The sequence below is a fragment of the Corvus cornix genome, chromosome 1A, assembly GCF_000738735.6.
Source record: "Corvus cornix cornix isolate S_Up_H32 chromosome 1A, ASM73873v5, whole genome shotgun sequence".
Lineage (NCBI taxonomy): Eukaryota > Metazoa > Chordata > Aves > Passeriformes > Corvidae > Corvus > Corvus cornix.
The window spans coordinates 61,419,177-61,434,737 of NC_047057.1; the positions used below are offsets into that span (position 1 = coordinate 61,419,177).

A 15,561-nucleotide genomic window follows, 5' to 3' on the forward strand; every position below is an offset into this window, starting at 1 on the left:
CCTAAAATCCCAGTGAAACTGTGTTAGGTTTCCTGGAATAAAGCTACTCCTTCTGAAAGGGGCACTTGAATACAATTAGCCCATGATAATTTTAATAGCTCTTAATGAATCAAAGAAATTTGGATGCTGACCAAAAATTAACCCTCCAAATTTTTTGAAGACACTGCTTCAACCAACCAGGGATCTGCTCTGTACCAGGGAAGAGAGACCCATCACTGAGAGCAGGATCTAGTCATATTAAAAAAAAAGAGCTGTATTTTATGATGAAAAAGGCAATGATAAAAGAATGAAAAAAATACTGCAAGTTTTGAGTGTTGGGAGCTATGATTATGTGAGTAATCAACTCCCAAGTCACAGAAAGCACAGCACACTTTTCCATAATATACCATGCTTGTTGATCCTCAGGGGGCTTTATATTGTTGAATAAATGCAAGGTCTTTTCAACAACTGAAATGCAAAATATGACCCTCTGAAGCATTAATTTAAAGGATTTGGCATTTTCAAAGGGGAGGTTCACGAAGACAAATAACAACTGCAAGTTTCTAGGGAACAGGGATATTGCCTAGTCATGAAAAAAACCCTAACTTAGTACACATGAATTTATTTTGTGGGGATAGATGGAACCCTTGGGAGGGAATGAAACAGAATGAGTTACATGGCAGCTGACCCAAGTCTGCAATTTTTTAATGGAAGATAATTTGTTATATTATATTTGTCTGTCATGAACAAGTCTACAGCAGACAAATGAATTGTATCTCTTTGAGCCAAAAAAGCCCCAAACCCAAGGCCCAACTGAAAACCTAAATGGCAATTCCCTTAAAAACAGGGAAGGGGCAGTGAAAGTTACACACATATTCTGGGTTAGATAAATTTGCAGCAGCAATTAGAAGGATTCTGCTCTCCACTCTCTCTCTCTTTTTTTTCCATTCCATTTGCTTCTTTCTGACAAATTTTCAACAGTGTTGGTATCTAAAACTTGCATTCCCTTTTTTTTTTTTAATTAAAAAATCATGGGTTTATCATTTGATTTTTCATCACTGTGGAACTTCAAATGTCTCTATGAAAGCCTGAATCAATTATGTCTCTAAATCAAACAGTAACATACATACTCCTCAGTCAGTGTCCAATTGCTCATCTTTTCTGGTCCCCACACTAGGCTTCTGACCACTTCCACCTTCCACCAAGAGCTTTCTCCGTCTTTTCCTCCCTCAAGTCCCACTCATTCACTCACTTTCTGCTGGTAACCAGCAGCTTTTTCCCTCTCCAACATCTCTTCCACTATTTATGGTTTTACCACCAACTCTGCTGAGCCTTCTCCTCGCTCAGATACTCTCTCACCTCTCTTATCACACACCAACAGTCAACTCCCCGCTTGCTTTAAAGAAGTGGGGAAAAAAAGTAGGAACCTAATTTTGAGTCACCTCCCAGTCTTAGAAAGTTTTGAAACAGCTGCTTCCAGGGCAGCAGTGCTGGCCCAGATGGTTGTGGTTCTCTTACTGGACAAGACACAGAGCTTTCTACTGAGCTGCTACAGCTGCCTGCTGGATGCTGTTATGTTTTCCTCACACTGGATTGATCTTGTATGTTCTTTGTCTTGAGACCTGGATAACATCGATGGAATAGCAGAAAATGACTGCAGCCTCAGCAAAAAAGGCCTCAATGTTTGCTTCTTTAACCCACATTTAGGTAGTTTTTTTGAAAATGCTTCTGTAGCTACCTCAGAACTCGTGCTCTCATCCAAGTCTAATCCACCTCTTCTAAAACAGGCATCTCTTCTGATAAACTGACCTTGATTATTGTTGTCCCATTGGTTACTCAGTTTTCCCTCTCTCAATACTGATCTTTGTGATGGTTTTTTTGGACACAGACGGTCTCGCACCTCGCTTAGAGTCCTATCAAACCAAAAATAACCTCAGAACTGCCTCTGTATTTTAATATTCCCTTTTAGCTTTAGTTTTTCATTTGTCATTCCTAGCAAATAAGTTCCCTTTTGTCTTCTTCTTTCACCAACTACAAGTCTACCTGTTATCTCTTCTGCAGGCACGTGGTTGATTCATGTGCCAAAATGTTCCCCTGTAGAAGCATTTAGTGGGTCCAACTGTAAGAGTCTTCTTGAGGCTTTCCCAAAGTGTGTGTTCTCAGAAAATCACGCCACTACTCAAGCCCTGAACAGGGCCACTGTTTTCATGACAAAATTCCTAATTTTCCTCTCATTTAATGTTGGTTTCGTTACTTTTTCTTTGGTTGGGCAGACACATCTATTTTTTCATAGCATCAAGTCACCCACTGGCTGCCTTTGGTTACTTGTTTGTCACAAATGCCTCTATTTTTTAAATCATATGGTGTTGTCAGAAAAAGGAGTATTGGGAAGGGGAAGAGACAGGGTGATCCAGCTGCTGCAACATTTTTCAAAAAAAGTCTGCTGGCTTCTGTAAATCAGTTGAGCAGTTTGGGATTCACACAAATCTGCCTTTACCAAGAAGGCTTCCTGCTTGCTTCCTGAAAATGGCATGTGGTCTCAAAACCCTTTAACTGTGCAGAAGTACTGGAAAATGGTCAGAACTTGTTTGTCAAAAGGCAATTTTAAGGAAGTTCAGCTATTTTAATGGAACATTTAATTGCACATTTAATCTGTGCATCAAACATATATAGAAAATATTATTTTAAATTAATGTTTTTGTTCCTCCTAAAAGCACTAGGCTAATTGCTGCAGAACCCACATTTTCACTACTATCATTCTTGACATCAGTCTCATGTTCATGAATTAATTTAGGTGCCAACTTCTCATGCAAGGCAAAGATGTCCCTCTGTCCATGCAAAAAATAAGAGATTTTTGTATTTTTTCCCCTTGTTTCTAGGATAAAAGACAGACCTCAGCCTCAAGATTTGCATTTGCCTTATGATCAGCATAGAAAGGGCAAAGGTATTTTTTGTTTTGATATGTGGCTGTAGTGGCTTGTGATTACACCTGATCTCTTCTGTTTTCTGACAGCTTTTTGCTTGCAGGTACAGGGAAGCAAACTCAAATGGTGCTTATTTTTGAACATGCACTTATTTCTAGCTGCAAACACTGGGAGGGTAAGTTGCTGTAGCTTGAAAGCAGAGTAGTGTAAGGAATCTGATAGAAGCAGAGCTGCTTATAATGAGTTATGAAAACCAGATCTTGATTTGACTATTGGGAAGTTTATTCTTGCCTTAAGTTGATGAGAAGTAGGGAGAAAACCATCTGGAGGGAAAGAATGGCTCAAAATGAACCACTTCAGTAAACCCTGAAGGGTTGTTAAAAGACAACACATACTTTAATAGCTAACTTCTAAAACTCTACCCCCTGACTTGGGACAGCTTGTGGACTGGCTTTGACAAAATCATTTGGCTTTGGTCTGCCATTGGAAAAAATCAAGGCACTCTGATTCCTCTGGAGTAGGATGTTTTTCAGAGGGAGGGACACAGAAAAAAAACCAGAGAGGGACTAAGAATTTGTCCCACACTGACTTCCACATCTGAATGGACACCACAGGCCTCCTTGCACCACTGTATTAACACTTTTTCTAATATTTTGCTTCTGTTGCTGAGCTCAAGGAAAGGCACTGTATTCCTTGTTAGACTCTGAGGGGAAGTGGAAAGCGGAAGCCAGTTTAGGGATATTATCAAGGGAAGTAAAGTGGGTACCCTACAGGTTGGGATTAAACTCTTCCCATGTCCTTAGGAGCATGTTATTGCAATAAGATATGAGTTCAGATGGTGCCAGCTGTCCCATGTTATTTCCCAGTGCACATATCCCTAAGCTTGTACAACTAGGAGGTAGCTGAGCCATATGATGTAAGACCTCTAATCCCATCAGGAATTACCAAAGGCTGACGTGTTTGTTTTCCCTTGGATCACCAATTCCTCTGGCTAAATTCTAGAATGCAGTTCACAGAGGGGTTCTTGAGAGCAGTACAAGGCATGAGGTGCAAAATAGAATTTGATGTCCCCTGAGGGCTGATGCATAGAAGAGAGGACAGAGATTCTACTTGGGTATCCACAGTGGGAACAACAGTGGCCTTGGGGATCAAATGAAGAGTCACTGAAGGTGGAGTCTACACAAAGGCCTGAGGATGACCACCTCTGCTTTAAAAATGAAATAGCAATTTTCAGCGCCTTTTCTACTGAGGTTCTTGACTAGAAATCCCATGAGCATTCAATTTTCTGAAATGTCTGACCATTTCTGAAATGTTTTCCCCTAAAAAGTCAGAAGTGTATCTGACCTATCACCTTAAAACATTTGCACTATTTGCCACTCCCAAGAATCCTGGTTAAAGTGGTTTATGTGCTCAGGTCAGCTTCTTCATAGAGAGTCTAAGCACTCAGTGTATCTCAATCTCTTTCCATTTGCAAAGTTGGGCATTTTTTTCCCAGCAGAGTAAGTTAAAGTATGCTGAGAGTAATCCTGTCTTTCTCCTAGTTACTTTTGACAGACTCTAAGCAACATGCACACTATGGCTCTGGGATATCCCAGAGTGATCCAGCCCAGATACCTTCATTTATGTGCAGCAAGCAAAGAGAAGCTATTCATCAGCTTAAAGGAAAAGCTGCCCTCACTCCTTGTCACTCTAACTTTGACTAAGGTAAGGCTAAGGGACCATTTCCCTTATGCTCCTTTCCAAACCAAACTATGAATATAAGGCACTATTTCAGCAGAATGTTACAAAATTTAATGTGCTATACACCACATTTCTCTGGCATGAAGCACTAGCATTATGAAGCAGTGTCAAATGTAAAAGTACTATCACTCTATTAACTACCTAAATTCTCTCAAAGATAAGACATGTAAGTACATGGCAACGGTGCAATGATCAAGGGAAATGTAATCAGAAGAAAAGGGAATAAGACAAGCAGGCCTCTGCCCTTTCTGGCTTTGCCAGATGTCCTCTTCAAAAACCCACCGCTGCTTGTAATTTTGAAGCTGACATTTATGCTGACATTTGCTAGTACCATAGCATTCTGACTGCAGAGGAGGTGATGACTGCCAGCAACTTCTTTCACTTGAGTTCTTTCACACCATTTGCATGTATGCTTTTTCCCTTTTTTTTTGCTTTGTTTTTGAAAAAGCACTGGAAAATAGTAATGGCTTGTTATGGCTAATGGCTCATAACGCGTACATTCTTCAAAAATCCTATGTGTCTAATGTGGAGGGAGCTGAACTGACCTCTTCACATGTGTTAAAAAAAAAATTTCCCGTTGCTAGAGAAAGGTGGGCTGGAAAGAGCTCTTTTTGTAAGGCCCAGGACCTGCTCTAAGGCGACTGATACTCCTTTCACTGCGTGGAGCATCACAGATATTGCACACACTGCTCATGGGAGCTGCACAGAAAGAAGCTGTGGATTCAAAGGAGGAGGAGTCTGACAGCTATGAACAGATTTGCCTCTAAATGAGAGTTTAAACTCTTCAAGAGATAACTGAAATTCCTTTTCTTTAAAATGCTGCTGTATGTGAATGAATTCAACCAAGGAAAACCTTGTATTTGGGTGACTTTGGGTGACTTTGGGTCACTTTGCAGCTAACGAAAAAACTAGAACAGTGCCCAACCAAAAAAAAAAAAAAAAAAGTTCATTCACATGAAAACATTTGGGCCTGTCTTGTATTTTTCTCTTAGGTCAGATCCATCTTAGTTCAGGAGGCCTGCTCCAAACCTACAGTCTTGACTCTAAAGGCATTGGGACACTTGCTTCAAGAAGTGTGGTCATAGGAGCCATGAAAGTTTTTATGTGCCTTAGTGTAAACTCGACTGATGCATACATTTTAGAGGTTTTCTTGCACTGGGGTATATTTTACTGTCAAATTTTTACTAATATGTAGACAAAAAGTCAAACTGATCAGGGATATTAACCAAACAAAACCTGAGTTTATCAAAAGTACTCCTACAGCATAAACATTGCATTTAGGCAACAAATGAAAAAAAACCCACCACTCTGAAATTCATCTAATCAATCACAGTGAAATAAAGGTTTATCATAATTCAGGGAAGCTAATAGTGGATGTACCAGATTAACAACTATATCTTACTAGTAATAAACAGTAAAAGTAACCTGTGTTCTGTCTGGTGTTCTTTTTTAAAAAAGAGGAAACATTTTCAGTTTCATATGAATTGATTGGGACTGACAAGATGCAATTCTAAGTGCTTTAGTCAATTTAATCTGATTTAGAGGAAAAAAAGCTAAAACAAATTTTACGTAATTTCGATTAATGGAAGTATGGAGGAAATCATAACTGTTCACAGATACTCTGTAGCCAGGAAATGAAGCCAAATTGGCCAGCTAAACTGTCCACTGTGAGCTTTTCACTTAGTGTTAGTGTGTTCTGAATGAAAAGAGAGGAAAGTCTTCAATAACTGAGTCATAATCTTATACCAAACTGATGTCAAGCATTAATTTTAAGCATTTAATTTAATGAAATCTTTCAGTTTGTATTTAACAAAACATGACATACTTTCTTTCATTGAAACTCATTCTCTAAAAAACTCTTTTCTTACAGAAACAATTCCATTTTCAAAATTTAATTCACTTTCAGGGTTTCATTTTTTTGTGTCCTCAAAACTAATTTAAAATGCATTTTCCTGCTGTAATAGGCTGTAATAAAGCAAGATAAAGTAATTGCTATATCAAACTAGTACAGCCAATGCAAAATTTCCCTTTTATTTCAAATAAACTTCGATGCAGTTCTTTGACTGAAATTTTTAATTCGTCTCTATGCTCCTGCTTTTTTTTTTGTTCCCCCTAGATTGCTTAATGATAAAGGAGGGTACAGAGCTGAGTTACTGGACAGATCATTCACCACTCAGGCATTTCTGATACTCCCACTGCAGCCCAGTCAAGTATTTAAGCGCGTAAGTGCCACATTTCTTTGCTACATCTGAATGCTGAAGGATGGGGGCCTGTTTCAAGGAAGTGGAGAGCCCACCCCATTGCTGGGTCACCATGACAATGAGACAGCAGGAAGGAGAAATGTTTGCCATGCAGTCACATAACCCCAGTGTTACACCGCTCTAGTTAAATATGCCAGAGCGCTGAGAAGGGCTGACTTAGTGTCACACAGTGAAGAAAATGCACCATCTCTAGGTGGGGATGTGAAGGGAACTTTCTCTCTCCAAAATACACGTCTGTGAGATCACCTGGGCTTGGCATAGACCTATTCGTGCACAGGAATTAATCCTGTTGCATTTAGTCACAGCTGGTGGCACTTTATGAACGTGTAGTATCACATTGCAACTAAAACTCCCTGAAATTCCAGCCCAGCTGACTATCCCAAAATCCTGTTGTCAAGTTCCTTCCCCTTAAGGGTGGATTGTCACAAGATGCAAATCAAATGAAGAAATGAAGGTGAAATGATGCAAAACAGAAAGCCAACTGAACAAAATAATCTGCGTCTTGCTATTACAACACATCTATGGGACATTGCAGAGTTAGGTAGCACTTTATGGAAAAGTCATAGTTGAGATGTTGCTTTTGCTCTGTGACCCTTAGAAATTTAGTTTCTCCAGCTTAAAAGTTTTATTTGCTGTGCCATTTGACTCTAGGAGCTCAGCAAGGGCTGCAGCCTGCACAGCTCCTCTGTGTCTAGGTGCAGAGTGCTGTGAAGTCACTTTACTCAGGCACAAGAGTGCCTGGGGGTACAGTTGCTTTGTTAAGTCCCAGGGCAGAAAAGGAGCATATATATCATACACATGGTCCTACATTTTACACCGTGCTAGAAGCTTGTGGCCCTTCCTCTTGCTCTAATTCACAAAGAATTAGACAAGCCACAAAGGAAGGTCCCTGTCTCTCTCAGACATCATCTTTTGCCATCATTCTCAGTCCTTCTCTACTTTAAATCCTGGGAGAAGAATTTGCCCTGGCTCGGCTTGTCTCCTGTAGCTGCCCTCGGGAAATGAGCTCTTTATTATTGGATCCAGTTTGGCAGATGGATTTAAAAAATCTTCAGAAATCTGTGCTAAGTCTAGTCTAGTCTGACTTCACTCCTTTTGAACCCTGCAAGTTTTTTGCAAATGAGCCTCCTGCATTATCAGTTACCCAAGCTGTATCTAGTATAATTAAAATGCTGAACTGATCAATCTTCTCACTGAGGGCAGAACGGAGCTGGATCCATGAAAAGGTCACTCAGCAGGAAGGATGCACAGAAAATGACAACAAGGGAGCTCAGTACCTCAGAACCCCTGGTATGCACAACACAGAGGATATTAAAATGTGGGTAGGAGGCAATGAGCAATAAGCATCTCAGGCCTCTATGTCTTTTAATCTTCAGGCTCCCTTTCTGTCTGAATTAGCTGAATTCTGTGGGATAACTTGGTAGGCATTTAAGGAAGTGACCTACACTGTTTCCTCATGTGTAGCACAATAATCGACAGCATCAAATGAGCTGAGCATCAAGCTGGCATCACCCAGTTACAATGGCAGTAGAAATTAAATAGCATTAATTAGAGGAGAATATGGAACTCTTTCTGGCTAGAATGTCTCTTCTCTTAGCTGTCAAAAGCCTCCATGGTTTGGATTATTAAGAGCCAAGTTGACAGGAAAGCTGAAGGGAATAAAGGAGCATTCTCCATTGTGTGCCAAGCCAACTGAGGGAAGACTTGAGTTCAAGACTGACTTTTAAAAAACAGCAGAAGGTTAATGAACTTTTATCCAAGCACCATTAACACATCTGAAGATCATTCTAATTAGACCACAGACAACACTTTTGCTCTTATTTCACTTCAAGATCAGGTAAGTAATGTGTGTAATGGGGAAAGAATCAGAGATTAAAAGGGTCTTTTCAGTTTCCAGAAAGCAGAGCAATCTTCCACGACAGTGGAGAGTAGTCTTCCTACGTGCTCTGCTGATACTTGTATGTATTCCATGTTAAAACTATCTCCACAACAATTTCCCCCCCAGTTTTATTGACATTTGATATAAGCCCGACTGTACTCTGCATTAAAAAAGGAGCTTGATTCTTTGAGGTACAATGGACTCTCCTTTCTCACTGTGGAAGAGGTCAACCCCTTGCAACACCACTGGAGGCAGATTCCTTGTATTACTTGCAAGTTGCTTTCCTACACCTTGCATTCACTAATACACTGGGAAGGGCCAGGAGAAATATCAGATCTTTAGTCAGGACTCAGTTCTGTACTCTGTGATTTAAATTCATGCCAGCTTCTATGATAGAACTATAGAATGGGAACTGTGATATTGCAAACAAAGTATAGAACAATTAGTTACATTTAAAAGGGTTTATTTGCCACCTTTTGGTGATCAAGCATGTCTGCATATACTCTTTTTTAAGAATTTGTCTTCCCTTTTGTATGTATACTTGCCTTTTTTCTGTACTAAACAATTAATGTAACTCCCAACTACTAAACAAAAACCTGTGGACATTTTGGACAATAAACTTTTTTTCCCATTACATGTCTTCACAATGCCTAAAACTGACTAGAGTCCTGATTGTTGAACAGAACTATCTAGAAATTTTTGTTAATTAGAAAAATAGTGGTTTTATTTCATTAATTTTTAAAAATATATAACTCATTCCCTTGTTTAAAAAAAAAAAAGGAAGAAAAGCATCAGCAGATTTCCATAAATTACCAGTATGGCAAAAGCACATTATTAAGGAAGTCACCCAGAAGTGAGCTAGAATTACACATTAATAAATTACCCTATGTCCACTTTGCAATACACAGAAGTTCAGATGTTTCTTTGAGTCTTATTTAAGCCGCTTGAATCTAAGCATCTGCAGAATTTCATATAGTAGCTGCACTATATAAAATGGCTTAGAGTGGAAGATGCCAAAATGGACTAAAGAAAATCATAGACTTTCCAATAAAAACATTATTTTTGGTCAACATTATTTGCTAAATTAAACCTAAACACATTAATCATTTTGCTCAACCCACAATTGCATTTTTCAGCTAATATATTAATTCTCCTTCCAATTCCTCTCAGCTTTTCTTACATGCCCTACATCTCTACTTCCCCATAACAGAAAATGGCATCTCGTTCTATATTTAGAAACACAACCTCCCTTAAAATGATGTTCTATGAGAAACCTCACTTGGACATGCTGTGACACTCGATGGACTTGAAAACTGTGCCCAAGAAAGACAGGATGTGACAGCTCCATGATCCCTGAGGATGCTTTAAAGGGCATCCAAGAGATAATCCCTTGCTCTTACCACACAGATGTAAAATTACAGCTGCAGGAAACAGGGAACTGGATATATGAGAAATTGTGGGCCAGTCAAATCAAGGAGAGTAAAGAGGAAAAAAAATGCAAGGAGAAAACTTGTGCTGATCACTCTCTTCTCTTCTAGAGAATGCAGAGGAAGGAATATGTGCACACTGACTTTCTCCTGCCTGGTCTTTTCCAGGCTTTACTATCAGCAAGAGGAGCCAAGAGGACATCAATTTCACTCCACCAAAAGGTTCACTTTTGTGTTCAGGACATGGAAATCCTACAGAGCATCCCCTTTGACTAAGGGCTGCCTACAAAAGCTGTGCAAGAAACTTCACTGGTCAGTTTAAGTGCAGGATCCTTTGTGCACAGATTTAAATGGAAAATCAGCTTCAAGAGAGCAGGATCTATCCCAGAAATCTCACAGTGCAATACGTAAGATAAAATTAATTAATTAAATTAAATTAAATTAAAAATGTATATTTCACCATTTTATGATGAAGAGCATTTCCTAAAATGTCAATAAAGGTTAAAAAGAAATGGCTAGTTGCTATATGAAACCATCTGTTTTAATTTCCAGTTGCTGCTTATTTTAAGAAAGTAAGAAAGAATCAGCAGCATCATAAAAATATGGATTCTGTTTCTTATATTTTCTACTCATAAAAAAGGGGAAAAGCAAAATGTGAAAGAGCTTAGAGCTAAGGTATTTGGTTTGAGGATCAGTAGAATATTTCATTTTGTCTGTAGGAATAATTATAGTCTTGATTATTATATAAATATCGTTTCATGTTAGTTCTCTGGCCAAATGTCTAAATTTAGAATTAAGCTTTTTTTTACAACACAGTTTCAATAATAAACATTATGATCAAGCCTAGGTGTATGTTACATTATTAAAAGGCCTCCTTTTCAAGCACTTGGTGGAATCACTGTTACTGTTCTACTATGGCTTAGCTAGTCTGCTGGTAAAAATGAAGATTTATTTTTATGTGGCTTGAACTAAGATGACTGAGTTTTGATGTGTGCTCACCCTTAACTATTAACATTGTGTGCAATGGCAGTTTAAATGTTTTATTTTCAAATAAACAGGCAAATGGACTGTTATTTCTATAAATACTAACAGGATCATGCCCAAGCACTGGGATTTTTCAGCCTGGAGCAAGAGGAAACCACACATTTTCTGTTTATTTTTGTGGGTTTTACTATTTTAAGTAACATCAAGCCCTGGACTGAAGATATTCTGGTATTTCTGGTTAATTTGAAGGAAAAAAGTCACAATAATTTCTTAGCAAGTTAGGTCAACTTATGCTAAGTCACTGAGTGATGAAAAATATTCTCTGTGACAAGAATATATGCAATGTCCCCCTGGATCTCCATCGCCAAGTCTTTTGCAAAGAAGCTCAAAAGGAATATACAGGAAAGTGGGAAAATGGGGAGATGGTTGATGGATGGCCTGGTCCTACTCACATGTACCCAAAACTACTCATGTGCCATCAAAGTGGGATTGGGTAGGGACATTTGGGAGCTGTCCCTGTCTCCTTAACTGAGAACACATGCTGACAGTGCTATTGGATGCTCTTTTCTGGTCTCTTTCCCCTGACCTCAGTTTTAACACACACATGAAAGACAGAATAGCAAGGGTCTCGTGCTGCCTTTGGAGCAGTAAAACCTGGGCATCAGCTGTGTGGTTTAGACTCATGCATCTGTAAATGTTATTTCGGTTTTCCTTTGTGGCTGGCTATTTATCTTTTGAAGGTGCAGAAATGAACAAGTGTCTGGGTTTTTTTCTGAGCAATACCTGGCTTCACTTAGTAATAAGCAGTTGATTATCTGCAGGTAACAAAGTAGTGCTTGAGAATTTTAACTCACTTTCTGAATAGACAAATTCAGACACCATTAGATGACTGAGGTTTTACAAAGGTATCAGAATATCCTTTGAAACTAAAGGCTTTTTGCAGCCCAGAGCTGTTCCTCTAAATCTCTGCTCAGTTTGAAACAGTTTGACCTCTGCATCTCATTTCTTTGCAGTAATAAAACCCCCTAATAAATAAAAAGAAAAATGATTGAACTAGGTAAATACAGAAAAATTAGGGAAGGAGAAAGCTAATGAACTTAATTGCAATCACTATACCAGTATTGCCTCGACTTAAAAAGTATTGATTAAATAACTGAATATTTACATCTTGTACTGGACCCGCTGAAAGCAAATGATGCATTGCAAAGCAAACAGAGGCTGACCTTTGCACGTTTTCCCATCAGGCTGCAGGGTAAATCCAACCGGGCAACTGCACCGTACCCCTGTCGCGGTATCCTTGCAAGTCCGATCACAGCCTCCGTTATTGACAGCACATGTTTCTGCAGAATGAAAGAGAGAGAGGGAGAGAGAGAGGGAGAAAGGGAGTGTAATGAAATGCTCTGGGGGAGGGGAAGGCCACTGCCTCTTTAGGGCACTATTACAACATATTAAAAGCAATATAAGTTTTAAGCAAGGCAACTGAAGCAAGCTCAAGGTCATCAGGGTCCGTGTACTGGTTTTGACTGGTAAATCATTTCCACAAGTCATGATTTCTTTTCCCTCCCAAACTGGAGATTTCACTTAATATATTTAGTTACTGTTTTTCAACGGTCTTAGACAATAGGATGGGTTATTACATATGAAACAAATTTAAAAAGAAAAGTAATTGCCTTTCAAAGCAGAACCAAACATTCTGTTTTGTATCAGTCAATGTGTAGCTGAGATGTTTTAAAGTTCACTTTTAAATGATGTTGTAGGCATAATGAACTTTAAAAACAGTAGAAAGCAAAGCAGCGTGCTAGACTTGGAACTGAGAGTTTAAAACCCTTAGTTAAGAAAGAGTTAATGGAAAATGAACTACATATATCACTTTGACAAGAATCTACATGCCCAATCTGTTCTTACTGAACTACAAGCAAAAGGCATCTGGGTTTTGTCCACTTAAAGCTTTTTGCAAATTGAAAGGAGTTTGGAGTGGGTGGGAGGGCATAATTGAGGTCACTGAACCCATTCCAAGCCGTGTCATTGAAATTTCCCAGTGCTTGTAGTATGTAGAAGGGTGGCTGGGCAAACACAGGCAAGAGAAAGTTGCAATACTTCTGAGCTTTTACTACAGTGGGCTGTGACTATCAGGTACCACTAGATTAAAAAAAAAAATCTTCAACTTCATAACAGAAAAAGCAAGAACCCCTCCCTCGCTGCCACTGTTTGGTGTTACTCATGTATGCACATGCACACACCATACACATGCATATGCACACATACTCACAAACACATCCATACAAGAGATAAAAGGCAAGGGAAATGATTAACTTTGCTTTGATCCACAGAAAGGAATGGATGTAAGGATGCCAATTTAGCACGTCAGTTTGAACTGTACATTTTTCTGAAAAGTATTTACTTCAGAGAGTAAGTCCTTTTAATAGTATCTTTTTCAGTTCCTCTGGATTTGATTAAATTAAAATACCCCACTGCCCCCCAAGATTGCCATTATTCTACTCAGCTCACCTCTTTCCCTAAAGAGGCTTTGTCATTACTTACTCAGATTTACAGACTCCTATTGCTGAATATTCACAGCCTGTGTCACAATTGTACCCTGTGGACAGGGTCTGACAATCAGCTATAGGATATGCTAATTGGGAATTGCCTTAGAACAGTACATTGATCAAAAATTATTTACACAGAACAGAACAGGCTTTATCTTTCAATTGACTAGTACTAAAAGATTTTTATTTTAAAGTACCCTGTGCTTTGCCCTCAAGGTGAACTCAGACTGGCCCTTTGGAGGGACTTCACTGCTTAAAAAAAAAGTGTTACTGGTTTTTTTTTTCTTTTGCACTGGCACAGGCCTCTCCATCAGTTGTGAAATAAGCTCCTGGCACTTAAGAATGAACTGAAAGCATGGATTTGGGGCACACACGCATTAACAGCATGGGACAGATCTCTGAGCCTGTATACATTCACACCTGGTCCTCCAGATAGATTTTAAATTTTTATGTCTGTTTGCTATGTAATAACATTGTGTAGAAAGAGCTACCAGTATACAAATGGATCTGCATATAACTGCCAGGAAGCACATCTAACAAACAGATTGACATGTTTTCTGGAACAGCTTTCTGAAAATGGAGCTGAGTCTGCAGCTCCTGATTTTCAGGCAGTTCTTGCTCACCTTGCAGGACCTGAACCTAACTGTTTAAGCGATATAGTTCTGATTTTCATCTACTTCTCTGGGAAGGACTATTTTATACACTTAGAGGCTGAAACTTCTGCTTGAAGAATTCTTCTCAAATGACAATGCTGGCATTTCCATTTGTATGTGAACGTGCGTGCGTCCTTGTGGACCAACATATCAAATAATAATTTTATATTTCAGAGACGGAAAAACATTTCAGGTCATTTAAATTTTTTAACTTGGGCACAGCTTAAGGGCAGGAGGATTTGCCAGGAGTAAAGAGTTAAGGTAAAACTCAGGAAAAAATGCTGAAGGTTACGTTTGGCATGGCACTGCAAAGAGCAGTAAATCTTCTGTTAGCAGATTAACTCTGGCATATGAAGACTCCTTTATTGCAGTGCGTCAACACGAGATGAACATAAGCAGTAATATTTCTGCTTTCTGGATGACATCCAGTGAAAATGAATAGACACAACAATTTTTTTTTCCCATGTCATGGATGACTGGATCTATAGGGTAAGGGTCATTCAATGAACAAGAGTTATTTCTACGTATAAATAGAAGGAATCAAGCCAGCCTTTCTTATTTTCACACAGATTTAGTAAAACAAACCAAAAAGGATAAATACCCTGCAACCTTCCTAGCAACTCTGACTTTCATACATGACGAACTCTTAACAGAATGAAGATCCAAGTGAGCAAGAGGACATGTGACAGTACCTCTCTCACTTTGGATAATTGGAGAGATGTACTGATGAAATTCCTTAAACTCAAGGTCGTGAGAAAACATTGGTAAAAGAAAGCAAACATGAATAGCAGAATGTGGGAAAGAGGCTACATCAAAGAGAGGAGCTGAGGCCTACGCACAGCACAGACCGAACGCGTGACCACCTGTGCTTCTGAGTGGGGTGACACCGACTCATCCTTCACCTCACCGCTATCAAACCCCAGTATATATTTGAAATGCAAATACAACTTTAAGGCCTCAAGCCAAGAGCAGAAGCAAAATTACTTATTTCCATTCTATCACACTGGAAAAGCTATGGAAGGGAAAGAACAGATGTTAAAAACTGGATCAGGTCTTCATGGTGATATTGATCCTACAGATAATTTTTACTGGCTTTTTTCTCTGTAAAAGACAACCTCAACATTTTAGCCTTTTTCTTGTTTGTTTTGTTTGTTTTGTTTGTTTCAAA

The 15,561-nt window shown here is 39.0% G+C and overlaps 1 protein-coding gene across 2 annotated transcripts in view; it reads right to left on the reverse strand.

Annotated features, from left to right (window-relative positions):
- SCUBE1 (signal peptide, CUB domain and EGF like domain containing 1) overlaps positions 1-15,561 on the reverse strand; it is a 194,676-nt gene that overhangs the window by 55,345 nt on the left and 123,770 nt on the right. For both annotated transcript variants that reach the window (XM_039570896.1, XM_039570895.1), the window contains one exon: positions 12,418-12,534. In XM_039570896.1, coding sequence (XP_039426830.1) covers positions 12,418-12,534 — 117 coding nt within the window. The remainder of the gene's footprint in view (positions 1-12,417; positions 12,535-15,561) is intronic.